Source organism: Boleophthalmus pectinirostris, unplaced genomic scaffold, assembly GCF_026225935.1.
Source record: "Boleophthalmus pectinirostris isolate CB_2022bp ecotype Guang Dong unplaced genomic scaffold, ASM2622593v1 HiC_scaffold_19, whole genome shotgun sequence".
Taxonomy (NCBI): domain Eukaryota; kingdom Metazoa; phylum Chordata; class Actinopteri; order Gobiiformes; family Gobiidae; genus Boleophthalmus; species Boleophthalmus pectinirostris.
Window position 1 is genome coordinate 13620331 of NW_026571140.1, and position 18023 is coordinate 13638353.

The 18023-nt window shown below is 37.7% G+C and overlaps 2 protein-coding genes and 1 long non-coding RNA gene across 3 annotated transcripts; 2 read left to right on the forward strand and 1 right to left on the reverse strand.

Moving 5' to 3' along the window:
* LOC110155150 (uncharacterized) lies at window positions 1-711 on the forward strand. The gene is made up of 2 exons (XR_008632352.1): window positions 1-50; window positions 117-711. It is a non-coding gene; the product is annotated as an uncharacterized LOC110155150 (long non-coding RNA).
* A 1585-nt stretch (window positions 712-2296) lies between these two features.
* slc7a6os (solute carrier family 7 member 6 opposite strand) lies at window positions 2297-5793 on the forward strand. The gene is made up of 5 exons (XM_020919207.2): window positions 2297-2584; window positions 3005-3331; window positions 4110-4313; window positions 4622-4754; window positions 5086-5793. The coding sequence occupies exons 1-5, from the start codon at window positions 2312-2314 to the stop codon at window positions 5214-5216; spliced, it is 1068 nt and encodes a 355-aa protein (XP_020774866.2). The 5' UTR covers window positions 2297-2311; the 3' UTR covers window positions 5217-5793.
* Window positions 5794-5796: 3 nt separating this feature from the next.
* Window positions 5797-17793, reverse strand: slc7a6 (solute carrier family 7 member 6). Its single transcript, XM_055155046.1, has 10 exons — window positions 17678-17793; window positions 14159-14723; window positions 13689-13814; window positions 13465-13609; window positions 12015-12138; window positions 11340-11443; window positions 10602-10698; window positions 9499-9648; window positions 7861-8044; window positions 5797-6787 (listed from the first exon to the last, which is right to left on the reverse strand). Exons 2-10 carry the CDS (start codon window positions 14646-14648, stop codon window positions 6720-6722), a joined length of 1488 nt encoding a protein of 495 aa, XP_055011021.1. The 5' UTR covers window positions 14649-14723; window positions 17678-17793; the 3' UTR covers window positions 5797-6719.
* Window positions 17794-18023: the final 230 nt, after the last annotated feature.

An 18023-nucleotide genomic window follows, 5' to 3' on the forward strand; every position in this document is an offset into this window, starting at 1 on the left:
CATCTCTACACCAGGAATTTATGTCTTCACTGTATTGAATGGCCTACAAGGTCAGTATTTACAAATGAGTTGTTTGATCATTTTCAGTGTGTTTGACAGTATTTTCTCTTCCTTAGGTTTTCTTATATTCCTGTGGTGTCTTGCTTTGAGATCTAAGTCTAAATCTGAGACTAATTCTTCAGTCAGAGACCAATCATCATCACAAAAAATGATTGACACCAGTCTATGACAGCTAGTTGAAGAAATTTTACATGGACTTATTTACTGAACTTTGTAACTGAGACAATCCTAAATCCTTGTTTGCTGCTATTCGTAATTATAGGGGGATACCTAAAATAAGTCTGTTCAAAAGAGAATTATTTTTCCTCTTTTTCAACTGAAATAATTTCTTCTGTCAGACTAGTGTTTGTTTGTTGGGGTCGTACCTTGACATGTTTGTCTGCAGTCATCCTCAGAAGAGTCATAAGATGTTCTTGTTATGCAGGGTGATCCTTCCCCCAGAGTCCTCTTTGTAGTACTCTCCCATAGTGGCCTGCTCTGAGGCAGATGGGTCCTGCTAACGTCATGTGCATGGGAGCGCATTATGAACAAACTTGGGAGTGAGTGAGAAAAGAGCAAAGTAAATAGGCCTGTTACTTATCATGGTCAAAATCAGGCATATAAGAATTAATGTCAATGCATCTATTTATTAGTAAAATTAATTAATCATCATGTTTTTTGTTTGTTTGTTTTTTTAAGCCTACTTACCTATTTGTCTATTTGCATATCACCAGTATGCCACATATTTTCTTAAATCCCAAAAATCTAAATCTGACTTGGGCAAATTTGACAGTGCTGTCTGTGGAAAGAAAAAAAAAAACATTTGTTCAGTCTTCCATGTGGGCATTCAAGGCCACTTTTTTTTGGCATTTTTAAAAACATCAGTAACATGTCTTTTAACAATGTATATAAACCCCCATGTCAATTTTGCCCTGAAGTCACATGTTTCCTTGAATGAAACTATTCAGTTTAATATTTAACAATTTTGTGAGTTTTATAAGTTCAAGTCTTACTTTATGAGCCAAGTTTGTTGGTAAAATGAGCAGTGACTGAATCTGATGCTTAATTAAACCAAATAATGTGGTTGTACAGTGACTCAGTCCTGACTCAATCTAATTCAGTTCCACTTATTTTATAATGAGTAGGAGTCTTCTCTGTAGCATCACTAAAGTTATAACTGCAAATCAACTGTGCACAGGTTCAGGGGAACATGCAGCTGACCAGGTGTGTGTCCAGTCCCACTTATTGGACATTATTAGCACTGAACATAACTGGAGACAGTGTAAAGAGTCAGTGAAATTCAGTTTGGCTGACATGTAATACTATATGCTCACTGCACAGTTGTTTACCAAAGAGGGATCCGGAAGGTTTTGACGATAAAACGAAACTTTTTAAGTGCACGTCACAATATTTTCCTTGAGCCGTTTCCCTGAAAAATATTGGTACAATTTATATCAGCGGCATTTTCCAGGAGTTTAGAAAAATTGAGTAGGGTTTGGAAAGTGATAAATTGTTTATTTTGTTACGTCTCTTAATAGCTTTTGCAGAGAGTTTAGTGTTGTGACAAGTCACATTTCTTTAATATAGACATATAGGAAGTCTGTGGCTTTCGTTTAGTTTTGCCCTAATATTTGTCCCATGACACACACACACACACACACACACACACACACACACAAAACAAAACAAAACAAAAAACTCCAAGCAAGTTAACAATTGAGTTGTCTTTATTGTTAATAACTTGTGATCACAATAATATCTAAACATGCTGGTCTATTTCAAGTGTTAATTTCTGTTTCACTTTTGTGAGATGCTCTGATGATGAGCAATTTCCTTAGGTAAAAAGTCTCACCTACATTTATTTCAAAATAGAAAATGTTATCAGCCTTATCTTACGCCATGAGGTACGTCACTGCAAACATTTTACATTGTTATCTCGGTCTAAAAAAAAAGATTGCTCTGCTAAATGATTCATCACCAGACTAATGAAAGCAGATTTATGACAACAATTTGAATTTGGATGGATTTGCACCGTAAATCGCTATAATTGCCCACTTTACCTGACTTAAGTATCCTTTTGGTAAGGACATGACTTTTTAAAAATTATTTTATTCATGCATTGTGCAGATAAATTGGATTTACATAATCTACTTCCATTTTTATATTTTCGCCCTCTGCTCACAAAAGTTTTTTAAGGCTGGTGCATAAAAAATAAGTATAGTGTCAAGTTATCTTACATAAATGCATTTGAAATGTACAGAGAAATGCGCACATGAGGCGGAGTGGGCGCTCTCGCTTCACTCTGTTCTCCGCACGCAGCAGACAGACACAGAGCCAGACTCAGACAGAGCCCATCATGGACACAAACACAACCATCCTACGAGTGAAAAGAAAACGGGGAACCGACCCGGCAGATGCACTGCTGCTGGCTTGTAAGCGCATCCGTCCAGAGGTTTCTCAGAGCGCCAGTGAAACGGTACCAGAACCTCGGGAAGAGGAGGTGGAAAACTCCGTCTTCAAACTCGTGGCGACTGTAGCGACCCAGGTAAGAGGCCCGCACTTAGCCGAGATGTTGGTGCTAGCTAAATGTCAACAAATGACATCCGATAAAGCCAACCATGCGTTTGGTAAAATTTCTGCGAATACACACCACATTTACCATTCTATTTATGCAACTTGTCCCGCACACGAATAACTGAAACACGGCGGCTAACCGCTGCTGCTGCTAACTGTTGTTAGCATTGTAGCTGCGATGGCGATAATAGCGCGAGCTACTGTGTCATGATCTACCTCCTCCTGTTTAGCTGCTTGTTTGAGCGGAACTCTGGTACGTTTGAAGGCCATTTCAAACTATCATCTGTTTCAGTCTAATGCATTCAACCATAATATATTTGAGACGTTCTATGCTGAAGTTAAAATGTATTATTACATATTTTTCGAGTGAAACTAAATTTTATGTCGACAGGATGCTCCAGTCCAGACTCAGGTGCGACAGGCCTTGGCCCGGCCCCGCATGGCGCACGCTTTTCGTCCCTCCGCTGCGAGTTCACAGCGCATCATCGGGGATCTCCGCAGCTCCAAGTGGAGCACCAGGCGTGAGGAACGCTACAAGCTCATCTCCAGCCACCGCACCGCAGTGTCTACCCCAGCTGAGCAGCACAACCCTCCCACAGATACTGCACACAGTGTGGTAGACGACACTAAAGAACAGGGCAAAAGTTGGGCTGTTGGAGCGATTCAGGTGGTCGATTTGCTACATGAAGATGCACAGGAACAGGATAAGTGTGGAAAGGTGTGCGCTTTATAGAGCATGGGATCAAACGTCAATAAGTTTCAGGTTGTGGTTAGCCATGCCAAAAGTCCATATAGATGCATTTTCAAAACTAGAAAAGCACTCAGAGAGCCCAGACCTCCGCCAAGGACTACAGTCCCCCTCATATTAATTGTGTTTTCCATAAATATTTGTCTCGTATCTTTCAATTTGGAATATGAAAGAGGATCCGATTGTCCATCCCTGAGTCAAATTTCATGGGGTTTGGTCAATAATTAACCGAGATATTGAGAAACAAAATTTTTGGCCCCATTTACCACAATGTTAACTAAAATTTCAAAGTGATCCAGAATCCAGGATTTCTTCCGGATCACCCCCAAAAAATGAAATCAGTTCTTCCTTTTCACATTTCCAACAAATCCTGAAAATTTCATCAAAATTGGCCCATAACGTTTTGAGTTATGTTGCTAACAAACAAACAAACAGACAAACGCCGGCAAAAACATAACCTCCTTGGCGGAGGTAACTATGTAAAAAGGTACACAAAAGAGCAGTGGAACCGTCAAAGCTGCAGGGTCACTAGTCCTGGAAAATGTCAGTGTCAGTATTTAAATGAACAAGGTTCACCTAAGTTGACCTCTACTGGTTTAACATTAGGTTAAATGGAAATTCTCTGTTTTGTGACACAATCCTGAGCTTTATTTTCTTAAATAAATCCTTTGTTTGGTTGGATCCTCATTCAGAGGAAAAATCTGAAAGTAGTGTATTGATTTCTACTGCATTTGTGTTTGTTTCCCAGACACTGACAGATCCTGAGGTGATCCTATGTAACAACACTAAGATGCTTCGTGAGCGGTTGTGCATTTCTGGAGAAGGCCTTGGTGGAGAACATCGGGAGCATGAAGATGACTATGTCTACGATCTGTACTATCAGGAAACTGCCACACCTGGATGGATCCAGGACATCCTGTCTGTCAGGGCCTATGCTGACGAGGGAGAACTGGTGTGTGTGGATGGATGGACACGCAGATGAATGAGATGAATGAGGCTCGTGTCGGAGTGAGTGACTGATTTAAATGGCGTTGCTGTAGAACAGCTTTTTATCATAGACATATTAGACCCATATTCAGGATACTTTGATTAACTGAGCCTGAATTTAATTTGTTTATTACTTTAGTAATAATTAGAATTGTTTTTGTTATCACACTTTATCATTGCACAAGTCATAAGAAAGGTTCTAGACATGAGAATGGAAAGGTTTATCTTCTGTAATACTAGTGTAAAAATTTACTCATAAATCCAATTTTCCAGGTACCTGACCTTGTAGTTCATGAAGAAGAAGTGTATGAGGATGAGGATGATGAGAATGAAGAAGGCAACTGGAGGAATGACTATCCTGATGAAGACAGTGATGGGGATAGTGACCGGGAGGAGCGCTATGGAGGTGAGCATTTTTCCGCTTTGGGGCTTTTCATTCACAAGACCAGGGGTTTTGTTTATAAATTAGCCTGTCAAAATCAAGGTTTCAAACCGTCTTGCCTCACACCCTCCTCACTGCTCTCACTTCTGAGTTTGTGCTGTTTATTGTGGGTCTAGTTCTCGTGTGAAAGTGTTCAATGTTTCATGTCCAGTTTCATTTCTATAAATGAATACATTTTACATTTTGACAAAATACGTTAAAACTCTCTCCATATGACACATTATTACTGTGTTTACGAAGAATCGAAGAAGAATCATTGTTACAAAACTAAAATGAATAATTGACCATCTTTCAGGTTACTGGGAGGAGGAGCACTCGTACAGCCGAAGGAGCTGGGAGCAGTACGAAAAGGAAGTGCTGCACGAACTCGGCCATCGTGGTGATGAAGATGACGAAGATGATGAAGACAATTATGGCTCAGATTAAAGAAATTACTTTTTTTTTTTTTTTTTCCAAGATAACGCCAACCTTAAAAACTTCTATATGAGAGGGAGGACCAGTAACCAGGACGATATCATTATATTAAAAAAAAAAAAAAAAAATCTGCATTCCATTAGTCTCATTTGGCTTCTTATATTTGCTAGTATTGACTTGATGTAGTCACTCAAAGCATGTTTATTTGGCTCCTTCCTCTGTAATGTATAGATGTTGAGGTAGGTGCCTGAATCCTTTTATATTGTTGAGTGAATTTTGGTATGGGTGTTTGAAGTATGCGTTACAAAAATGTTGCACAGTTGTGTGATGTGTTTCGTATGCTTTGTGATGTTCAAACTTGAGTTACCAAGATGTATTGGCCTGCGTGTGGTTGCAAATTAGCCTGTTTGCATTGTTCGTGCATGGTAGAGTGTTAACGTGTTATGTGTGCTAGATAATGTATAATGTGTGTTCTCTTTAAGGTATGGACTGTTTCTTTGAACGCTTGTTGAATTAACTGTTTTTGTATATATGTACATGTGTATAAAAAGCTTTCAAAATAAAACTTCTTTGGTTTTATTGCATACGAGTACTGCTGCCTGGAGTGTTTTATTTTGAACGCACAATTACATCTGGAAAAATGGTCAAATATAGGGGCTAGCATTGCCTAGCATTTCTAGTCCTAAATTAGAAAATGTTTTGGAATGGTAGTTTGCATTTGAAATATTTGTAAAGAGAAATAATTCAAATTGTCTATTTTTATTGCATGATTCCATAAAGTACGAGGAAGACATTTTCAATACTAAAATGGTACAATAGCTCTTATTTATGTAATGTAAGAGTAAACTACTCAGTGAAATATAAAGCATCAAACCAGTGATTCTTGTGTCTTCCAATAAATATTTACTTTGTTCCAGATGAGAAAGCAATTTCTCATCAAACGTAATCATATTCTCACTTAAGTCTAATAGAAAACAATGTTGTGATTTTTAAATTAAATGTAAAAACCCAAATCATCTAATTTCTTTCATCATGGTCCATTTGATTACTTACACCAGATTTTGCTATTTACATGTCATTTATGTAATATTAAAGGCCCAAAAATGAGATTATTATCCGATTTTGCTGTCCATGTGAACAAGGCCAGTGATGAACAACATTCTACCATTTTTAAATTAAATCAAATCCATCAAGCTAATGACTAGAACAATTCCCAAATACATAATTTTCCACACAAACAAATTAAAATAGTCTATTACAAATAATCAGAAACATAAATACATAAAGTGATTTGATTGGGTGCTAATTAGTGTGAACCAAGTATAGAAAAAAATATCCAGTTGTCAAATTCCCCAAGAGCGGTTTGAATTCCAGTGTAAATGCAGAAGTGATCAACACCTGTGGCACCGCTGTAAACAAGTGAACTCGAAATGCTTCAGCTTAAAGATCATTAAAATAAATTAAAAGTTTTTTTTTTTTTCTTCATTCACGTGGTCAGGCAGTGGGTGGGAAGTGCTAGTCGCTCTTGTCCATCTCTGTCAGTACGCAGTAACACGTATATTGAGTAAAGTGGGTCAGTGAACCTGGAAGATGAAAGAGAAAGTAACGCATTAGATCCGAGCATAGGTAGGGTAAGTTTAGAAAAGTGCATCAAAATATAGGCCACATTTACATTGGCAAACGGGGGTCAGACTAATAGGATTTTGGTTTTAGATTTCTCCCACACTCTTTGCAGTTTGCCAATCTTTTTTCATTTTTTTCAAAAGGTATAAACAACAGCTAAAATAATATGTAATAAGACATTTCACAATGTAATGCAGCACACACCTCTGGAACATGTAGCCACTTGATCAGATAGTACTGCCACCCTATGGAGCTACATATTGTTGATCTTATTTAGCAAATAAATACTTTCTAATAAAATTAAATGTTAAAATTTTATTGAATGACAGTATTTCATTATTGAACTAAGTCAGAGTCACTTTACAAAATGGCATTACATTTCATTGATACCAAAGTATTTTTTATTTTATTTTTTTCATAATGTGTTTTTTGTATTACAACATGTGATTACACACCATAAACACTAGATGGTGCAGCTCATACACCTTGACCCAGAGACAGAAGATGAATACTTTTTATTGAGTTGATATAATATCTGTTTAAAACTCTATATCGTTTCACATTAGAATGATTAACCACCTTCCACCCAGCCTGTTTAAAAAAATTTTTTTGCTGTCAAAAAAACCAGCCGGTTATGTAAAAATCATACAGCCAGAATGGTAGTGGCAGTGCTTCGGGATATGGTCAATTGGTGGTTTTCAGGTTATAGAATGTAATGATGTCATTCCCAGATGGGGAGAAAGAGCCAGATATTGCTGTTAATAACACTGTAAATTTACCTTTCAAATGTTTCATCAGAAATAACAACTTGCCCGATCGTGTGTAATAGTGACTAGACCCAAGAACTCACTGTAATACCACACAAGTCTGAATTTTAACATTATTCATTTTAGCTGCCCCCATCTCTGTTACTTAGTATTGGCTTATAGAATGTTGTGATATCATCTTCAAACCCGAAATAAGCTTAGAAAAACACATCACACCTTAGGTACACTTGTGTATGTATGTGCTTGTGTGTGTGTGCAGTACTCACGCAACAGCTTGGTGATGACAGGGGGCCTCTTGGACTCGGGCAGATAGACTCCGAGGAAGTAGACGGGCACTCCTGACAGAGCGATGGCAATGCCAATCAAAGAGTTCAGAGTGTCACTGTACAGAGGCACTGCCACCAGGAACACAGTGCACAGGCAGAACACCACCGGGTATAACAGGGTCAGCTGTGAAGGGGGAAACAACATCATCATATCATCAATCATACAATAGTGATGTATTTTCATATGATTATTGACACCTGCTTATCTATGGAGACGTTATTGCTATGTCTGGAATATTCCACAGTATGGTACTAAACCTTTTATCTTTATTTAGACAATAGTGATAGAAAACAGACTGAGTTACAGGTCATATCTGTGGAGTGGTGAGCTTGCTTTTATGTAAGAATGCATGTTTTTTTTTTTACATCTGTAATTGCGTAACTGCCTGGAATATACCACAATATGGTTTTAAACTTATTTTTCAAAGGTAATAACATGTCTTGCTACCAGAAAAGTTACACAATTAATCTTGACACCTGTATGAATCAATAGAGAAATAACAGGTTAATTATTTAGCAATATTCAGTCATCTTTTGTGCCAGTACATTTGAGCAGGTTATGTGTGGGAGAACAACCACCTATACTATTTATTTATTTTATTAATTTAAATGTATTTATTAATTTAATTTATTTATTTATTCATTCATTCATATTATGCATTATTAAGAAATAATAGTACCGTATTTTCCGGACTATAAAGGTGCACATTTCGGGGAAATGTATTTTATAAAATCAGAGACCAGGAACCAACATTTCATCTTGAAAGGCAAGTTATAGTAATAACAGAATAGAGAACAACAGGCTAAATACGCGTTAATATGTTAATGTAACATATTAACAGTTATTCAGATAATTACAGCATAAACAACAGAACATAAATTTATCAAACTCATGATCTCACTCCAAATCACTAAATCCATTAAATTCTTCATCCTCGGTGTCACTTCTGCACAACCTCCGGAGATAAACCACAGATCCATGATGTAAACGGAGCACCGCTTCTTCTTCTGTGTAGCAGTTGTCAGACTCAGCACCAGTTCCAGTTAGAATTATTCCAGCCTTTCTGAATCCGGGCAGCATGGTTACGGTTGTCACTGAAGTTCAGGTTTTATTGATTCATCCAATGACTTCCAGGAAAGTTGCATGGCGCACCTGCCCGGTTACCGTGAAGCTGTGTTCTCCATCCCTGCTTTCTGCCAGTCTCTCACAAGTTTCTCATTTACTCCAAACTTTCTTTCTGCTCCTCGATTACCGTTTTTGGCTGCATATTTCACTATTTGCAGCAGGACAGCGGCTTTGTCACTTTGCACTCTACTGAGCATGTCTCCTGTAGAAAGTGGTACAGGAGTAATAGTAGTACTAGATGCTGACACACAACCCTTAGAGCGCCCTCTCGCGGCTGTCAGTCTGAAAATTTTAATATATCATTTGCACCGGAGTATAAGTCGCAAGACCACCCAAACCATGAAGAAAGTGCGACTTATAGTCAGAAAAATACGGTAATCATAATCGAACTGGGATTAATTGCATATCACTAAATGAGAGTAGATTGAGACAGGCAGATAAAGTGAGAAAACCTTGAGCGGCCTGGGTCGGTCGGGCTCCTTCCAGCGGAGGTAGATCTGTCCAGCGATAGACAGGCCCATGAAGAACCAGTAACTGAAACTGTAGTAGTTTATGAGCTGGAACACGTCCTCCACAGTGAGGTAGATCAGAGACATGATGCACTAAGGAACAGTCAAAACATGGACTTTATAAAACAATTGTATTTTGTAAGCACTGAAAAGATCTAAACAATATGGATTTGGAATGGCTGACCCAGCTTTATCTTTTGATTGCCATCTTAAAATCTTTAAAAACAGAACAAATTCGTTTTAAACAGTTTGCAATGGTCCAAAGTCAACCTTCACTTTTCTAGCATGTCTACCATCCCAATTATTCCCTGTGATGAATTTGTGATGAAGTGCTTTTCTTAAATTTTGGAGTCTAGAGCTGAGTTTTTCTGTCACGATAATGCTAACAACAGCCAGCACGCAAACAGAACACCAGCACTACTAAAAATTTGACCCCAAAAAGCTGTTTTTACAATATCTGTGCTCTGGGACAATATACGGTTTAAAGGGGCCTATATTAAACTATTTTCAGATCTATGTTATAATATTGTTTTCTCATAAAAAAATATACCTGGAGTTGTGTTTTGTTTTTTTCATACAACTCACAAACCCTGCATGTTCATATCTTCTCTAAAACGGTAAACATTCTGTTCCACCTTGTGATGTCTATGTGATCCCGTGTTTTTAAATCCATACAAGAATCATTTGGATGGGTTCAGCCCCAACTAAACAAAAGACAAAAGGTAACAGTTAACTTGAAAACTATCTCTACATGACATCACAAGGTGGAACAGAGCATTTTGAGCTTTTGAGATGTAGACAGACTAATAATAAAGGGTTACTCAATGAAAAAAAACAAAACAAAACATAACTCCAGGTATGGTTTTAGGGAGGTAATAACGCAATAACGCTGCTTAAAGAGCAAGAGCCAATTTGTAGGACTTTTAATTTATTACGTTAACAGTTATTGAAAGTTATAATTTGCCTAGTTGAGTGTGTGCTGTAACTTCTGACAAAACCAGAAGTCAAAAGTAAACTACACAAGTTAAAATACATTTGATACATACATTAAAGATGAGAGCAGGAATAGGAGTGAACCTCTGTATGTGAATCATGGACAACGCATCGGGGAGGTGCCCTTCACGAGAGCCCACGAAGAACAACCTGAACACAACACAAGGTCAGAAAGTGCCTAGGATTCATGGTATTCTTAAACACAGGGGTGGAAAGTAACTACAATACAAATACACAATTTACTGTAATTTAGTAGATTTTTTAGGGTAACTGTACTTTCTGGCTGACATAAATTAGCTACATTTAAAATCACAAAAAGTTATTAAATATAAAAAGTAGGCCTGTCATGATAATTACTACTGTATATCGACTTATCGTTGAATATATGAAAGATGGAGCAATAGTTTTTTGGTGGTCAATATTAATTGTAAGTACTTTGTTATTTTTCTGTACTATGATAAGATTTGAGCTGTAGGGGGTTGCTAGTTTTTTTGGGAGAATCCTGTTGTAGGGTTATTATGTCAGTAGCACAAATTTGTTTCAGTATTTTCTTTATTTTTTTCATCATTGTTATTGTGTCAGATCTAATAAAAGTGACTAAAATTGCGTGTGTGAAAAGTAAAAAAAAAAAGCACTTCCGAGTAGTATTTTCACCTGGACTTTATAAAACTTTGGTAGCAGTACTTGTACTTGCAATTGTTTTAGCCACATAAATGTACTTTTACTTAAGTACAAATTTTACGTTTTCTTTCCTTCACTGCTTAAAAAATTGTTCCTCTCAGACTGTGTACCTGGATGCAGCGATGATGGAAGCATTGAGACCCCCATAACAGGACAGCGCTACAGCTATGGGGATGATCCAGCTCATAACCCCCAGCGTATGGTCTGCAAATGTCTGAAATGCACAAAAGTAACATAGTCCACAACATCAACACTATCTGATTACACGTTGAAGTGGTGGGCGATATGGCAAAAATAATATCAACATTTTTTTGGTGCCAGATCACAATTTCAATTTTATCACAATTCATGTTCACTTTCCATTTTTCTTTTGCCTTTAAGAAGTAAATCAAGTCATCAGCTTTTTCTGAAGTGACTGTGATTGTGCGATCATCTAGTATAGTTATAATCTCACCTGTGGTTCATGATGTTATATTTTAAACATTTTATATCGCAACATTGAGCTAAAACGACTTATGAACAGAAACAAGTTGATATCCATGTTTTAAAATTCCAGATTCCTGCCTGCCATCACGCCATAAAAAATCCAGCTGTCTCTCAATCAGACTTACAGACTTACAATTATAGAAGTAGTTGGGAAATGTGTCTGAGTTTGAGCAGGTGGCTACATTAAATTGAGAAATACTGAACCTCTATTGACCAAAGCGAATTATGACAGGAATGAGATCAGGATTAAATTTCTTTCAGTATATCCTCCAGCCCTGATGTGTTGAAATCCTACTCACCACGGCCACTGCATCACTGGCGAGTATTGCACTGATGTCCAGGACTGCATAGTAAGCGATATTAGTGAGGATGTAGATGATGGTGACTATAGGCATAGAGATGGCTATGGCTAGAGGTAGGTTTCTGCAAAAAGATACAAGGAGATAACATTAAGCATTCAGTTAGTATCTCTTCACATTGCCATCCATTTTCCAGCTATAATCAGAATTACAGTTACAGAGTCATTTTTTGTGCAACACTGAACACATTCTTTAGTGATATAGAGTACACACTGAGTTAAAGGGAACTTCAATGGCCCCAGGAGGACGATTTGTTCCAGCCTGCTCTCTGTGGTTAAAAGGGCATTGGGAACAATTCTGAAACGTTTCATAGAAAGTACCACAAAGATATGGGTTCACATAGACCAAACCAGATATAACCCAAGACTATGTCAAATCTACAAGACTAAACCAGAAGTCTAAGAAATTGAACAAATTACTAGGCTCGTCTGTGTAATTGCCTAGTATTGTAAAAATACAATACAATAATACATATTGCCATAGTACACATTTCAAATAAATATATGAAATGTATAATATGCAGCTTTTCTGACGGTGGTCTGTTGTGTTGTTGTGTATGTTATTTCGTTGCCCGCAATGTTGCGCAAAATGGAAATTAACTTGTTCAGCTTGCATCTACTTCAAATACAAGTGTTTTTATTGCTCAAAAGTACATTGAGAAACAAGCATCCCGAAAAATCTAGATAATCCCAGTAAAGCATTTTTAAATAGACAGTATCATTAAGAGGCCAGAGCTGCAACAAATTATTAACATTCAATATATTAATTATCTTCTTCTGTCAGGCCAAAGCCAGCACATTCTCAGACTGAAGTAACGTACATAGAATCTAGGAATACAAATGCTATCTTTAAAGAAGAGATGTTCAAGTATTCCACTTTGATACCCCAGGCCATGTACAAGACTAAATCAAAATCCTCAAAAGTAACATGACACTGCAAATATACCATTGGTTAGCATGCATAGTCTGAAAGGAATCCAGGAATTCATAACATATGCCTATGCCTAAGTCTATCTCTTATCTCGAGTTTTAAAAATCCTGTTTTGGTGAAGTTTAAAATTGTACTTCCTTACTTTCTGATTGGACACAATCAGATATGGTGAAAAATGTCCTTCCTTGCATCTAAATTGTTCTTGCATTTTGGGTAATGTTATCTTTGTCATTGACATAGTTAGAGGTATTCCATTTTAAAACTTTTCACTACTTCCTATATTTTTGTGCTTTTCTTATAAACTTTTTTACTCACAAGCTGCCACTTAACTGATGTAAAGCCAAAATAAATAAAATATATACCATCTATACCATCCATCATTGCTATATACCAGAGATACCATGTCCCCAAACCAAGTAATAATTAGAAAAACATGAAAACTATATGCACTTGAAGTCACCTTTCTGGGTTTTTAATCTCTTCTGTGACAAAGTTGAGCGTGTCCCAGCCTGAGTAGGAGAAAAGTGCAGAGTAAAGTGCGAGTGCGATGTCTCCTGGGTCAGTGGACGAGCCCTCAAAGGACGACTCCAGATTTGCTGTGTAACCTGCAGCAGAGACGAGCCGACGTAAGCATTTTTAGAAGAACCAGTTTTGGGACATGTACTGTATGTTTATATGTCTTACCTTGGCACAGCTTAACGATTCCTGTTACAATGATGACTATAAGTGCGGCCACCTTGGCATAAGTGAAAATATCCTGGACTCTGGTTCCCCACTTCACGTAGGCTGAGTTGATAAATGTGAGTAAGCCTGAGGAGGGAGCAGAGGTAGTCTTTGGATTAGGAAGTGAACAAAAACCCAGGGCAGCTATAACATTATGACCAATTGTCTTGTGTTCACTATGTAACCAAGAACTTATTAGCATCACTATTACTGATCTGTTTTTCAAAACAGATAACTGCAAAAATACTTTCCTTCAGATATTATGAGCAGCAATATAAACTGACAATTCAAGATGATGGCCCTTCTAGATACAAAATATTCCATTATTTGAATTAGTCCTCAAAATGATGTCTATAACAAGTCGTCATGTGACTGAAACCCATAGAGTATTTTGAATCCACATGTTAAACTTGGTCATCACAAATACTTACATATACAAGCTGCTGCTATTAGCCGGGACGCTGTATAGGGAGGCTCACATGTGGGGAAGAGCGGCTGTACCAGGTAGTTAGCAAACGTTATGGCTATAACCGCTTGACTGGTGGGCTCGATGATCAACAACGAAGTCCACAGTCTAATAAATGCTATAAAACCACCAAATGACTCCAGTATGTACGCATAAGATGCCCCTGATTTGGTGATGGTGGTGCCAAGTTCTGCATAACACAGTGCTCCGAACACTGAGAAGATCCCCCCGATGGCCCATATGACCAGGGACAGTCCATAGGAGGCGCTGTAGATTAGGACACCCTTGGGAGATACGAAGATTCCCGATCCGATCATGTTTCCCACAATGAGGCTGACACCGTTGAGGAGGGAGATTTCCTTTTTCAGCTGCATGCTCTCCTTCGGGGGGGCCTCTTCGCAATGGACGTGGGCCATGCTGCCGTTGAGCGCTTTGGCCTCTTCGCAGCTGTCCATGGTGCTGGTCACGGGGCTAAGGCACGAGCAGACAATATGGCCCTCCCTGCCAAGTCAGGCCACTGCTGGGACTACCTGTGAGGAGATCAGGAATGAGTTAAAAGGGAAGCCTTACAAGTGAAGAAGATTTCTGAATTAGTGAGCTTAATTCTATATTTTAGATTTAGGTCATTAAAAGGGACTGTAATTAGCCTGCGCTCTAAAGGTTAAAAAGAAAAAAAATATATATATTAAAATCACAGCACTAGCACTGATAAATGAATTGAGTTTAGGTAGTGACAATTTAGATTATAGAGAGTGCTTTCAGGTTTAAACAAACTGGATTTGAACACAAACTGGTAAGCCAAATGAGAAATTTATGTGAGGCTGCTTCTTTTTTCTGATTGGATAATGATATTAAGAACCAAACAAATAAAGAGATAAACAACTTGGCAGACATATCCAGTGTTTTTGTAACTAAGAATATATCAGAATTGCAGATGTTATCAGCAAAGCTATATTTGATTTGAACATTTGTTGAACAATTTGTCTGATTAAAAAAAAAGCTGGGCAGTAGGGGTGTATTTCATTTTAACTTACTTAACTTAGACAGTTTTTGGACTAATAGCGTATTAAAAGTGGATCAAAGTTTAGAAAAACACATGTCTTTTAGTAAGTACAACTCAATATGATTAAATAGCAGAGTTTGTCAACAAAAAGTAACATACTTTCAGCATGCTCGCGATAAGCCAAAAACTGCTATATTTGGGAGTTGGGAAAAGGCAAAAAGCAAATGCTACAAAATGTTTATTACAGTCTCCCACAGGGCAGTTATTTTTTCCATGGGGCCACATGAGAAACAGAACATATTGTAGAGGACCAGGCCAAAATGCTTACCTCAATTCTGCATAATATTAATTGTATTTCTTTATAAAAAGCAGTAAATAGCTTTGTTTTGACAAGCTGGTGCGACTGGTAAGAGTTTATGTTATGACTAAGCAATGAAAAAGTGAGGCTGCCTTACAAAAAAGTCATAAAAAAAACACCTCTAAAATAAAAGCAATGCATGAGGTAAAACAATGCTAAATGTTTATTTTGTAATTCCAAATGAGCTTAAACGGGCTGGTCACAGTCAACCAAAGGGCCATATGTGGCCCAGGAGCTGGACAATGCCCAGGTCTGCTCTACCACATGTCATACCATGAGGCCTGTTGGGTGTCATGGTTACAAAACCAACCTTGTTACGAACTGGAGTGAAGTCTTCCAGTTACTAACTAACTACTTTCCTATTTAGTAACCAAGACAAAGAGTAATGTGGTAGGCTAGTGCACAAGTCAAACCAAGCGGCATCTGTTCAAATAGCATGCTATGTTTTATCTGATAACAAATGCTCATCTGGACAGCAACTATAAAGGGAAACTCTGTGTCACACGGTTATGTTGTCACACAAGTTTTCATAAACACAAGCTTGAGTGAAGACTATTGATAATCAGATACTAATCCATACTAAAACTAGATTTGAAACGAGATGCTTAGACAAATGTTATTGGTTCACAAGGGAAATTATTTGGACAGCATATTGCGATAACAAACAGACATATGGATGGTATATTACATTCTAAATAAGTAGCAGAAATAGCAAAAAACTAATACTGAATAAGGCATAATGATATAAATGTAAAGTAAAAATTAAAAATAAAAATATATAGGGAAAAAAAAAAGAAGAGGTCATAAGGAAAACAGTGCAAAAATGAGATGATGATTGACAGGATATAGGGTTATCTGTTACATAAGGGTAAGTAGTTGTCCAGTTGTATGGAGTATGGTATGAATGTAGTCCTGTATTGCTGACTCATCTGATCATTATTTAATGCTGAAAGTCACATTCTATGGTGTAAAGAAAGTTTTTTTTTTTTTCTCTTCTATTATCATTGTGGTATCAGAATCGGTAGGCCTGTCTATTCCTTTAGACTGAAATAGAGTTAAAAATAACAACAACCTATTTATTATGGAATATATGAAGCTAAGAATGGTTAAAAAAGCAAAACTGCTGACATATGACCCGTGGTTCCAATTTTGCATTATAAAACATGTAACATATTAGAACAGAATACTTGCGCTGGCCTCTGCTCTTGTCCTTCTTAATCAACTTGTATTGTGTTGCATTGTTTTGTATTATATGTGTATTCGCATAAACAAGGTATATTTAAGTGTCAAAATCCCTAATCCTCCATAGGAAAAGCCCATGTATCCACAGTGAATCGTCTTCCTTTATCCCAGATCAGCTGTTTTTGACCGGGTGTTTTCCAGCTGTCTACCTGAACGGTTTCACGCGCCTTGTGTTTGGGCCAAGCAAAGATACACTTTTAACCAGATCAAGCGAATGCAAATAAAGGATATGTTAGTTCAACGTTAAAAAAGGGACAAAACTAAACACAATGGAGTGAAATAAATAACTCTGAAACGCATCTTGAATCAGCGTTTAGTGTTCGAATCAAGCTGCGCAGCATCGTTACGCACAACATCCACTTTACTTCAAAATAAAACTCCGCACTAGTTCTGCGATCTTCAGTTCAGTCTTAACTGAGTAAATGAACAAAACAATTAATGGAAAGAAAAATGAAAACTTGGGCATGGATATAAAGGCTACATAGAGAAGTCAATCAAACATAAAATGTACACTTAAAACGAGTCGATTTTTTGGTCTATGACTTCAGGTAAACTCTGTACTCCTTTGTGCCAATAAATCCTTTGTTTCCACAGACTAGAAGGCGAGACCACATTAAACTTTAGCTATAGATCTTACCAAATAATTTCGCAACTCGTTCTAATAAATTTTCAGAGTAAAACGGAGCGATCGGTTCATTTTTCAATATACTGTAAATTACGGAACCTCCGCTGACCGTGGTACGTGCCGTGCGCTTTTCTCCGGGTTTCCTCAATAAACCCGCTTCGCTTTTGTCTTAATTTTAGGGGTCTCTAAGTAAATCCGTTAGATCATTTCATAAGTTTTTAGTCCAGGTGATGTGAAATGGTGTTCCCAGTCTCACCTGAGTGTGTTTCCCCTGGTTTTGGGAGGTAGCCAGCACGGTGTCTTTTAAAGTGCATCTGCGCCCCGCAAACAACTGGCTGCTGCCTCTGTTTTCAGCTGTGAGGAGACGTCACGTGGTCACGTCATACTGCAGGCTTCTGGGGAGCTCCAAGTCTACCTCCTGTGTCATCACGGTTATTTTTAAATCAAATGAACAGGACATTTGCTTTCACAGGTTGATTTAATTTCTACTGTCTGTGTTTATTTAATTGTGCCTAATAACTTTCAGACTGAATTGGCTCAACATTTTGCTTTGGCCCCACAAGGAGGCTACCCACATGGCATATGAAATTATTTTAAACAAA